Source organism: Staurois parvus, unplaced genomic scaffold (genome assembly GCF_062004578.1).
Source record: "Staurois parvus isolate SC_StPar_1 unplaced genomic scaffold, SC_StPar_1.0 ptg000001l, whole genome shotgun sequence".
Lineage (NCBI taxonomy): Eukaryota > Metazoa > Chordata > Amphibia > Anura > Ranidae > Staurois > Staurois parvus.
The window spans coordinates 4324008-4336791 of NW_028317797.1; the positions used below are offsets into that span (position 1 = coordinate 4324008).

At 38.2% G+C, this 12784-nt stretch overlaps 1 protein-coding gene across 1 annotated transcript in view; it reads right to left on the bottom strand.

The window, feature by feature from the left end:
* Positions 1 to 3044: 3044 nt before the first annotated feature.
* C1D (C1D nuclear receptor corepressor) overlaps positions 3045 to 12784 on the bottom strand; it is a 72958-nt gene continuing 63218 nt past the window's right edge. Inside the window, exon 5 of the mRNA XM_089678786.1 lies at positions 3045 to 3337. Within this exon, the coding sequence (XP_089534912.1) occupies positions 3164 to 3337 (174 nt within the window). The 3' untranslated portion in view covers positions 3045 to 3163. The remainder of the gene's footprint in view (positions 3338 to 12784) is intronic.

The window sequence follows — 12784 nt, forward strand, 5'->3', positions numbered from 1 at the left end:
CTTTTAGAGGGTGGCTAGGTTCATTCTTCATGATCCTTGTGTATGTCGAAACGTAGCGCCAACATCTCCTGCTCGCAACCAAGATGGATTAGTGACTATGGGATTTGTAGTGTGCATAGAGCAGTACATGTAACTGCAACTAACGTGCACTGCTTGTTCCAAACAAATGGAAGTGGGGGGGGAGAAGTTTGGGAGCTCATGGAGGATGTCTGAAGGAGGCAGGAAAACAGTAAAAAATGCTTTCATGAAAAAACAGATTACAGGGCCATTAGTGGTAGTGGATAAGTCTGGATTATTCTTGTAAAAATAGGATATGGTTTAGGTTCACTTTAAGGTAATTAACCACTTGGCTACCGGGCACTTAAACCCCCTTCGTGCCCAGGCCAATTTTCAGCTCAGCATCCCCATGCACTTCTGCCTACTCCTAGGGATTCCGATTTGTCTCTTTGCATTGTTACTCTTAGTGATCCTGTCTCCATGCACTACTTCTATATTCCAGTGCCTCTGTGGACTCCTGCAAGCTTCGGTTGTAAAACCAACAGACCTGTGATCCCCGCACCTCAGCATTGACAGGAAATCGTACCTGCTTGTCCACTAGGTTTGCCACCTCATCGGTTTAAAACTAAACACGTTAATTACACAGGTTCTGTGGCTGATTCAACACAGTTAAGGCACTAAGTGACTTTAACCACTTGTCTACCAGGCACTTTTACCCCTTTCTTGCCCAGGCTAATTTTCAGCTTTCAGCGTTTTTGCATTTTGAATGACAGTTGTGCGGTCATGCAACACTTTACCAATATGACATTTTTATCTTTTTTTTTTTCACACAAATAGAGCTTTCTTTTGGGGGTATTTAATCGCAGCTGGGTATTTTAGTTTTTGCACTATAAAACAAAAAAGAGCAAAATAACTGGAAAACAAAAAATGTTTTTCTTTGTTTCTATTATAAAATTTTGCAAATAGGTAACTTTTTCTCCTTCACTGATGTGCGTTCATGAGGCTGCACTGATCTGCAACAATGATGGGCACTGATGGGTGTCAATGACTGACGGGGGGGCACTACTAGGCACTGATGGGCACAAGTGGGTGGCGCTGATCATCTTTGCCCTGATTGGTGCCAATCCATCCTCTCACAATTGCCAGTTATCGGCAATACTTTCCTCATGCTGTGACAGCGCCTTTTACCACACCACGTGATCAGCCGTAGGACACAGCGATCACAGAGATTGCACGTTCTGGGAGGACATCATATGACGCCCTGCCAGGACTGGATAACCGCGCTGTAGCCGTCATTCGGCTATAGTGCGGTTGTCAAGTGCCATACAGGGCTGCATGAGAGAAATCCAGATTCCCCCCATCTCTGCTGTTTAGCGAATCTCCTGCTGGACAGTCGGCACCTGTGGCTGTCGGGATACCTGCACAATGACCGTGTTTGATTGGTTACAGTGACTGGATGACCTTTTCCTACCAGGCCCCTTCGATTTCCCATTTGAAGTATGCTGAGCCAGGAGATGTCAGCAGCATCACCCAAGGCTCAAAATTTGAACCATATGTGGACAGCTTAACAAAGCACAAGAATTGAGGGAAAATTTCCCCAATTGACACATGGCAATCAAAACCCAACAAAGATTTCAACTCTTTCCAATGCTAGCCAGAACTAAAAAAGGAAAGTTGGGCTTTAAATGTATGTTTAGAAGTGTGCTACTTTGTTTCCAAATGCATGGGTGAACAACTTGGTGGTCCAAATGACTCCAAAACCCAGCTCACCAGGTAGGAAATAGCCACAGAACATCATGTCATAGGGAACCAGGCCATTGGCATATATGAAAGCTTCTCTCCTGGGCACTGGGGTATCCAAAGGCTGAATGGCATGTGAGCTGTTGGCTGTATGGCAGACTCCTTTCCATGAACATACCCATCCACATGACTGAATTGCCGGTGTTTGCAATGGGGGTCATAACGTTTTTCTTTACTTTTTTAACACACAGCTCCAGCACTAGAACATGAGTCTTCATAGCCTATTTTAGATGCTGCAGTACACTGTACACTATAAGGGTCCACTGTGCATAAATAGGGGCAGTTTTGCAGTAATCACTTTTTCCCCACAGATGTAAGTAAATCTTAGTAAAAAAGATGTTTCACATGCATATCGAATGCAATTCAAATACAGCAATCAGCCATAACATTATGACACCCACCATAACCCATTGAGCCATGGACTCCTCTAGACCTCTGAAGGTGTGCTGTGGTATCTGGCACCAAGTCATCTGTAGCAGATCCTTTATTTTTTGCAAGGTGGGGCCTCCGTGGATTGAACTTGCTTTTCCAGTACATTCCACAGATGCTCGGCTGGATTAAGATCTGGAGAATTTGAAGGCCAAGTCAAGACCTTGAACTGGTTCTTGTGTTCCACAAACCATTCTTGAATTCATCAGACCAATGCACCTTTGTCCTTTGTTTTGTAGTACAGTTCTGATGCTCATATGCCCATTGTAGGTGCTTTTTGCTGTGGACACAAGTCAACATGGGCACCCTGACAAGTCTGCAGCTATGCAAACAAACTGCAATGCCTTGTGTGTTCTGACACATTTCTATTAGAACCAGCATTAACTTTTTTTTAGCTACAGCAGCTCTTCTACTGGATCAGATTACAAGGCCCAAACTTTGCTCCCTATGTGTATCGATGAGCCTTAGCTGCCCATGACCCTGTGCTCCTTTTTTCCAAGGTCTGCAGTTAAGCTCGTCACCTCAGCTTGTTTACTGATCAATAGATCAGAATCTGTAACCTCTGTCCCATAAGCAGGGAGCATATCTGAAAAAAACTAATGCTGGATCACAAGTTGTACTGCGATCTTCCAGGCTGTGGGACAGAAATGTGCAAGTCAAAAGAGTAGCTGAACAGAATTAAAAATCCAGTAGCAGCTGCTATATTTCTTATGCCCACTTGATGTGAGGCCACTAACCAAAATTGTATATACTGATTCTTTTAAGTGCTCTTTAAAGTGTCTGTTTCCACTATTCAGTTAAGTAACAACATAACCAAATTCAACAACTGAAAACCATTTTAATCAGTCCATAAAATGCATTTTTTTTTACAAAAGCAGCATGTTTTAAAAAAAAAAAAAAAGTTTTTACAAAAAGGAATGTCTAAACACAAAAATGCTCATTTTTTCTTTGATTTGGATTTGCACTTTTTCTTGGCTGGAGAATCCTCCTCAGGAGTAGGATCATACAGAGCATGTTTTATAAATCTCTGTGCAGCTCCTTTGTCAAGTCTGGCAGCTTTCTTACGATCTGCCATTTCTTTCACTCTGTTCATGTAGCATTGTATTCTTTTCTAAAATGCAAAAAAACAAAGCTTAGATCAAAGTTCAGAACAATTATTCTTAATTTCACTGAAACACTGTACACATCAAACGTTTTTCTACCATTTTAAAATAACGGACGTGATAGCGTCTGTCATCCATAAATTCTGCTGACAAGAATAAAGTCCAGGCACCTATAGTTGTACACACCAGCCAATGCCCCCACTCTTCCCAAATGCCAGGCTGTTCTGATCATGCAAAGCATTAGCAATCCCAGGTAGTGACAGCACTTGCCTGTCCCACCTTGCCTCCAACACATTTCTAATGGTCAGCAAGGCGGCCCATCATATTGATGGGTCAATAGGAGCGAAACTCAGATAAAATAGTACAGTTCATGTATGAGAAACATTTAGGAGTTTGTCCCTTCCGAAATTTTCGCTTGGAAAGTCTGAATCGGATGTCAAAAGTTATGTACACTATATGAAAATCAAACAATCAATCCTTGTACGGAATTTTTCTTCCAATTTTCTCATCGTGTATATCCCACTTAACTGTCAGGTCTTCAGATTTTTTTTTAATGCTCATAAGCTATCTTCAATGCTGCTCAAATACTAGCTTCAAATGTCAGGACATAGCATAAATATATATTTTTTAAGCTATGAATAGGTTAAAAATATTTATGTACTTCTGTTAAAACCTAACTCAGGGAAATCAAACAATAATGAACCCCCTCCCCTCGTCCCCACAGATGAAGGATCTATTGCTTGTTGGCACTACATCGTATGTAATGACCTCAACAGGAGGGGCAGCAAAAGGGCCAGTCAGGAACTGGGAAAAAGAGGCTTTGGGGAACTGGCCATCAGGCAGCCAGGAAGATTGTGTGACCATGGAGAAAGGAAATTATTACCATGCCCTAGCCTATTCCCTTGACAAAAATGGATCCATCATTGATGAAAGAGGTCATGCCCATTTATTTTTTTTAACTACCCATTATCAGGCTTTAAAATACATATTTGACATATATTTACCTTTTTTCTAAACAATTATTTTAGATTTCCCCTAGTTTTATATTTAAACAAAATCAGGCACTATGTCATACCCCAAAGAAAACCTACAGCATCCTTAATAAAAAGAAAAACTGTCAAAAATGTAGATTCTCTGTGAATATACACTCAGCCATACTACTGCTGAGTGTTAAGACATTACTAAACCCAATCCAAACGAACATTTTAATAACAGTGCTGACAATATAATATGGAAGAACAATTAAGATCATTAAATGCTGAACTGTAAGGAAAAGGCAAAATTAATTAAAAAAAAACAAAAAACCGACGACAACTGATTATGTCACCTCATATAATGCACTAATTTCATATTTTGCTTGGCTCTAAATTTTTTTGGTATAATATATAGAATTTTCAGAACCATTACTTTTTCCTCTATGACAAGTTTAAAAAAAAAATAGAATCAGTTAATTCCAATTTATAATATTTCATATTTGAAGTCGGCGATATGCTTTGATGTTCTCTCTTGGCAAGGAACCTCGAAAGGCAGGCCGTATATATTCAATCTGCTCATTCAACTTAATGGAACAAAAAAGACAAAATGGAGAGATTTATTAGAAGTTGTAAATATGTCACTTATACATGATTACTGGACAGTACACATGCTGCCCATGCCAAAAAAGCTTTTAGCTTTGTTGCAGAACCAAATTCTTTACCGTTGAGAAAATGAATTAATGAGGGAATTGGACAAGGGGTGCAAGCGTGAATGGATGCGTGTGTGCGTAAAAAGCTCTCTACCATCGGGGTCTGCTTTCTCTTCCACGCTAGTAAATCACCGCTTGAAATATTTATGGCGTTAAACAGGAATGAAGAAAGCTGATATACGATTTAAGCATTTACACAAAGATCATCTTAATGCAACATTTTTGCATTAATATCTCTTGGGAAAAAATAGAAGAAAAATACTCATACATAGATTCTGAAATAAACCTTAATTATTGGGCAGATAAGCAGATTGTTGCATTGATATTTTGGTAGTAAAGAGATTTTTACATTGACACAATTTGTCAACAGAAAGAAACTGTGGTTATTTGTAAAATATAGCAATATTTAATTGTATGGGGCCCGATGAAGACTGAGCAATGACAGCAGCTATGCACATCCTGATCTAATACAAAAAAGGTTTTCATAATTGTCTGTCCTTTGAATATTTACAAACACTAAGAACCAGGTACTTCTAGTAAGTTGTGTAAAGAAAAAGTATTATACATGTGAATCCAAATAAAATAAAATCTCTTAAAAACATTTATTTATACAAACACAGGATAAACCATTGCTAGGTTATGAAGTTTTACAGACGGTGTGTAGCCTCAACATTTTTGCGCTAATATCTCTTAGGAAAATGGAAGAAAAAAAGCCCTTCATTATTGGGCAGATAAGCTGATAGCTGCATTGATATTTTGGTAAGAAGATTTTTACACTAACGCAATGAGGGTTATTTACGAAAACTGGAGGGTGCAAAATCTGGTACAGCTCTGTATAGAAACCAATCAGCTTCCAGGTGTTATTGGCAAAGCTTAACTAAATAAGCTGAAATTAGAAGGCAATTGGCTTCTATGCAGAACTGCACAAAATTGTGCACCCTCCGGGTTTAGTAAATCTCCCCCTATTTGTCAACGGAATGAAACTAGGGTTAATTGTAAAATATAGCAATATTTTATCATATGGGGCCCAATAGAGACTGAGCAATAACAGTAGCTATGCACATCCTGATTTAATAAAGTGACGGTTTTCCTATGTGCCCATCCTTTTAACATTTACAAACACTAAGCACCAGATACTTCTAGTAAGTCAAGTGTAGGAAAAATATTATAAATGTTGAATAGCCAAATAATGACAAAATCTCCTAAAATTTAATTTATACAGCACAGGATAAACCATCCAAAACGTTATTTTGTTTTACAGATTGTGCGTAGCCTCAACATTTGTGCATTAATATCTCTTGGGAAAAATGGAAGAAAAATATTCATACATAGATTCTGAACTAGCCATTTATTATTGGGCAGATAAACTGATTGTTGCATTGATGTTTTGGAAGTAAAGAGTTTTTTGACAATCTGTCAACAAAAAGAAACTAGGGTTAATGTAAAATATAGCAATATGTTATCATACGGGGCCTGATGAAGGCTGAGCAATGACAGTAGCTATGCACATCCAGATCTAACACAGCAAAGGTTTTCCTAATTGCCCGTCCTATGAACATTTACAAACACTAAGCAGCCGATACTTCTAGTAAGCCATGTAAAGGAAAACTGTTATACACATTGAATATTCAAATTATAATTACAACATCTCCTAAAATTTGATTTATACAGCACAGGATAAACCATCTGTAGGTTATTTTGTTTTACGGAATGTGTGTAGCCTTAACTGCTCGAAATTAAAATGTAATAAGTCAGACTAAATATTTAAAAGCAATTTATAGTGTTTTGAAATAGCTTTTAAGAAATACATGTAAAATAAATAAATAAATAAATGAAAACAATGCTCTGTCTGAGTGCAGGTATCTCAGAGGATGAATACTTTTAAGTCACATACAGGAGGTCTCTGTATTGGTAAATCCTACAATTTTGAAATTTAAAAAAAAAAAAAATCATATTGCAACTTGCCAATTCTTAAAAGCCAAGTCCAACTTTTAGAGAATGTTAAATTTTACACCTATATTTAGGATGTTACATGAAACATGGTGCAAAGCCAAACCCCCCACTGCACCCAATTTAAACACAGTGTGCAGGTTCTTCCCAGCAGCAGAGACGTGCGCATCAATAAACCACAAGTCCCATCTGACAACGCAACACAGGGACCTGTAGTTATCAATAGAACACAAGTGTGATGATCACAATAGTAGTTCTTCTCTCCAACTGAAAGTTCGTACCTTGGTACAGTTAAGGACCTGGCAGAAGAGTCTTCAGGAGTATATATTTTTTTTTTGCAAAAGGTGGACTTTTTAATGTGGAAATGGCATTAGTTTTAAAGTTTCAAGCTAAGAACATTTACAGCAAGTACAGAAAATATGTGCTCAAATTAAAAAATAGTGAAGCGCTATATCAATAATATACTCCTAATACATATTAAATAAATATAAACATATTAGGGTTCAGTATGAAATAAATGGATAATAAATAGTGAACTAATTTCTAAAATAAAGTGAACACTCAAATGTGATGGTGGTTATACTCAATATTATAAATAATAATCCATACAAACAAAAAACGTTAGTGAATGGTGATTATGCTCAATAATATTAATTGTAATCCATAAAATATAAATAAACAAAATTCATTAGTGAAATATCGAGCTCTAAAGTCCATGCAAAAAGCGTGATGGTGCCCACGTGATCTTCACTCTAGTGAAGTAACAAACACCAATCCTCAAATGGCAGCAATGCCTGCTCACCTCAACACCCTGACCCACACAGGGAACCCTGAGGAAGTCACGAGGGACGTGACGCAACGCGTCGGTACGTCATTTCCGGTGTGAGTTGACGCATTTCCGGTTGCAGCGGCCATCTTAGTACACCCAGTTACCATGCAGTACACCCATAGGAAGAGGTGACAGGCATTTTTTGAACTGGATACACATGTGAGTGCAATGTGAATAGTTTTGTTCGGTTATATTCAATAAAATACTGCACAATGGAAGGCTTTTTGCTTTGTATCTCATATATATTATCCTGAGCGGAGGTGGAGTGGACAAGGTGCGGCTTATAGAGGAGGAATTGTGTATTACATCCTATGGTCCCTGTGATGAGAAGTAGAATCCAGAGGACCTGATATTGTCAATTTAGCCCTTTGGCCCTGTGTGGGTCAGGCAGGGTGTTGAGGTGAGCAGGCATTGCTGCCATTTGAGGATTGGTGTTTGTTACTCCACTAGAGTGAAGATCACATGGGCACCATCACGCTTTTTGCATGGACTTTAGAGCTCGATATTTCACTAATGAATTCTGTTTATTTATATTTTATGGATTACAATTAATATTATTGAGCATAATCACCATTCACTAACGTTTTTTGTTTGTATGGATTATTATTTATAATATTGAGTATAACCACCATCACATTTGAATGTTCACTTTCTTTTAGAAATTGGTTCACTATTTATTATCAATTTATTTCACAGTGAACACAAAAATGTTGTTTATATTTATTTAATATGTATTAGGAGTATATTATTGATATAGCGCTTCACTATTTTTTAATTTGAGCACACACTTTATGGTATAAGTTAAGTGGCAGCAGCTATTAGCAGCTTTTATACAACTCATAAGCGCAGGAGGATTTTTTCCATTGTCTCAAGTACAGAAAATACCTGTTACACTTGCCAGATATGTATTGTTCTTGTCACTTCCTGTTTGTTGAAAGTAAATCACAAAGAACCTTATCTTTCTTGTGTAAGAAACCAGTTCAAATCAATCCGCCATGTGTAATGGAGATGAACAAAAATCAGATGTTTGCAGTCCAGCTGGTACAACAACCATCACTGCCCACATACACGGTGAAGAATAAAAAAAAAAAAAATATGAAGGGATAGGATGTGTTATTTGCAGGATCACCAGTTAAAAATAAGGCTGACCATCCAGGAGTCATTTTGTTTTATTGAACAAAAGAAATTGACAATTCCCTATCCACACACTCAATCCCCCTCCCACTGAGCCTTTGTATTCCAACAACAGGGAGGTTCCCCCACCATCAGAATACACTCCTCAGCACTGCCAGCTGTAGCCGGCATCACTATCAAGAGAAAATCGACTTGTGCACAACCAGCTTGTCCATAAATGGATCGAAATTTTGCCTGTCCCTGCTGAACCGGCTGAATTTGGATCATGTATGGCTGACTTGAGGAGAAGAAAGCATGAAAAAAGAAAAATGATGCAGCAAATACATATAAGAATTGGTAAGCTGCAATATATTACATTTTTGCATTTGGATAAGTTTTAATTGGTGCCAAAAATGACATTCTCAAACAACCATGCAAAATTAGAATAAAAAAAATATACAAAAACTATGTACAAATGTGGACATTTCTGACAAAGAAGAGAATAGTGGCTGTGTGTGGAATGTATTGTAAGCTTAACTCAAAACTGGGCAAATTCCAGAGGCCAAGCAGCTAGTTTCCGCCCTTTTTTAATGCCTTTTCTTTTGTTGTTGTTAAAAAGACTTATTCCATGATTAAACTCACTGGATCTTGAATTGTAGATGAATAGGTCTACTTTGGCTTAACTGCAGAGTCACCATAGCAGAGTTTATCAACATTTTATTAGAATGTATGGCAGTCAAGGCCAAGACACTTATTTTGAATGGCTATTGCAAGAAGCAAGCTAACCAGAAGCCAAGACGACATGAAAATATAATCAGCAGCCAGACATGGTTCTATAATATTAGAGCCAATGACTAAATTCTTTTTGTATTTTCTCTTCACGTCAGCTGAAGCACATAATCCCAACATGGACCCACAGGTTTCCAAACTCAAAATACATTTTTCTACCCCTGACTTAAAGCAGCATTACATTTTTGAGTTTGGGTTTAATATATTGCAGCTTATCAATCATTAGAAGCGGTGGCTGCATTTATAATCATTTTTAGGATTTTTTTCTCGCCGTTTTCAAAGGGCAATCTGGCCAGTAACACACCTCCTGTATTAGGGTGCCCACACTCTGCATAAAGGAGCAACAGAGACAAATTTGGGCAGAAGCACTGTCAGTAGCCAACTCCAGCTAACGCTTTTTAAGCAGTTATTGCAAACATTTTTTTCTGCTTTTGGAATAAAGGTTTTACAGAAATAAAAGCAGATCATTGTAAGCACCCATGTCAGTTCAGTGTCAGTTTAAATGTCCATCTTAAATGGTTTGTTTCAACCCTCTAACTTCTACATCTGCAGGGCAGCATGTTCTGTTGAAAAACAACAGACTTGGTGGCAGGATCACCAGGTGAAAATAAAAGAAAGACTCAAAGAAAAATAATGCAGCCATCACATCCAAGCAGCGGTAAGTTTAATGTTTGCTTTTGGGTTTAATTCCAGTTTATCTATTTTGACACCACAGGTATAAAAGCAGAGCTTATCAACACTGTTATATGCTGTATGGTAGATGTAAACTTTAGACAAATACCAGAAGTCAAGTAGACATGAAGCTATTAAAAATCAGCTGGCACCTAGATATTTTACTTTGAGTTCTCCCAGACATGCTACTAAATTTGACTCACTGGTTGCTGAATTCCAAATTAACTTCTTAGCAGAAATTAAAACAATAATGCTTTCTGGATAAGTTAAGAACTTTTTTTTCAGATTATACATTTTAAATCGAGAGAGCGCACCAGACGTTGTTTGTTTTTCTCTAATAGAAATCTCCAACAAAGCCATGTGCAAAGTGAGTGAGGGGAATGAGCCTTTGCTTCACAGTTGGCATCATGGGCAGGTATGGTACCTTGCTACATATCCTACATGCATGCCACATTTCCTATTTTAGATAGATAGATAGATTTTGGATATAGTAGGAATGGATTAACCACTTCAATACTGGGCACTTTCTCCCCCTTCCTGCCCAGGCCAATTTTCAGCTTTCAGCACTGCCACACTTCGAATGACGTGTGTGTTGAGCAACACTGTACCCAAATTCAATTTTTATCTTTTTTTTTTTTCTAGACAGATGGAGCCTTCTTTTGGTGGTAGTTAATCACTACTGGGTTTTTCATTTTTTGCTAAACAAATGAAAGACCAAAAATTAAAAAAAAAAAAAAAAAAAAAAAAAAAAAAACACCACGTTTTCATGTTATAAACTTTTGCAAATAAGTCATTTTTATTCTTCACTGATGTCTGCTGGTGAGGCGGCACTGATGGGGCTGCAGTGATAGTCGGGGCACTGATGATCAGTCAGATTTCTTGCAATCTGTGTCTTGTTAGGGAGATTTCCATTCACTTCCTGCCCTAAAGGCTCAATGCAAGGGATATAACCTCTTGAAAAGCTGTCCTGTGAACAAATGTCCTCAGTAGAAGATTTCCCTTCGATTTCTGTTCTGGTGGGAACTTGAAATTTTGGATTTACCCTCACTTTCACTCTTGGTGACGATGGTAATCAGGATAATTAGACAGAACAAATATCTACCCAACAGAGACCCTGACAGCAATACAAACCTAAAAGTGGTTCTAATCCTTCTCCATTCTATTAAAACTAAAAAAAAATGTTTTGCCTTGTAAGAAGTTTCTTTTAACAAAGCTTACACTGTGTGCACAATTATTAGGCAAATTAGTATTTTGACCAATTCATCATTTTTAAAGTGATTCTAAAAGGTTAATTTTTTTTTTTGGACAATAACAAACATGTTATACTTACCTACTGTGTGCAGTGGTTTTGCACAGAGCAGCCTGGAGCCTCCTCTTCTTGGATCCCCTGCAGGCTCCCGATTGCTGTCTCAGCCAATGAGTTAGGCAGAGACCCGGGATAGCCGAGGCTGTTGTGCACATCGATAGATCGTAATGGGGCCTTAAATAATTATTTCGGGGGGGAGACTGGGGGCACTGCTGTACACAGAAAATTTTTTACCTTCCTGCGCAGAATGCATGACGGCGAAAAACCTTGACCCTTTACAACCACCACATTAAGCATTTTGTCCAACTCCAAGCTGTATAAACTTGAATGCTTATTGGATTGAAGCATATCAGGTGATGTGTGTTTGTGCAATGAGGGAGGGTGTAGCCTAAGGAGATCAACACCCGAAATCAAGGTGTGCATAATTATTAGGCAGCTTCTTTTCCTCATGCCAAAAAAGAAAGATTTAACTGACTGAAAAGTCAAAAATTGTAAAGAGTCTTTCAGAGGGATGCAGCACTCTTGAAATTGCTAAGATGTTGGAGCGTAATCACAGAACCATCAAACATTGTGTTGCAAATAGTCAGGGTTGCAAGAAACGTGTTGAGAGAAAAAAAAAAACGCAAATTAACTGAAAAAGATTTGAGAAGAATCAAAACGTGACGCTACCAGGATCCATTATTCTCCAGTGCTGTCATATTCCAAAACTACAAACTACCTGAAGTGCCCAGAAGTACAAGGTGCTCAGAGATATGGTCAAGGTAAGGGAGGCTGAAACCCGACCACCACTGTAACACATAAGTTGAAACATCAAGACTGGGCCAATAAATATCTGAAGACAGGTTTTTTTTTTTTTTTTAGAGGTTTTATGGACTGATGAGATGAGAGTGACTCTTAACTAGATGGGTGGGTCAATGGCTGGATCAGTAACGGGTGCAGAGCTCCACTTCAACTCAGACACCAGCAAGGTGGAGATGGGGTACTGGCATTATTAAAGTGAACTAGTTGGACCTTTTTGGGCTAGAGATGGACTCACAATCAACTCCCAAACCTACTGCCAGTTTTTAGAAGAAACTTCAAGCAGTGGTACAAGAAAAAGTTTGCATCTTTCA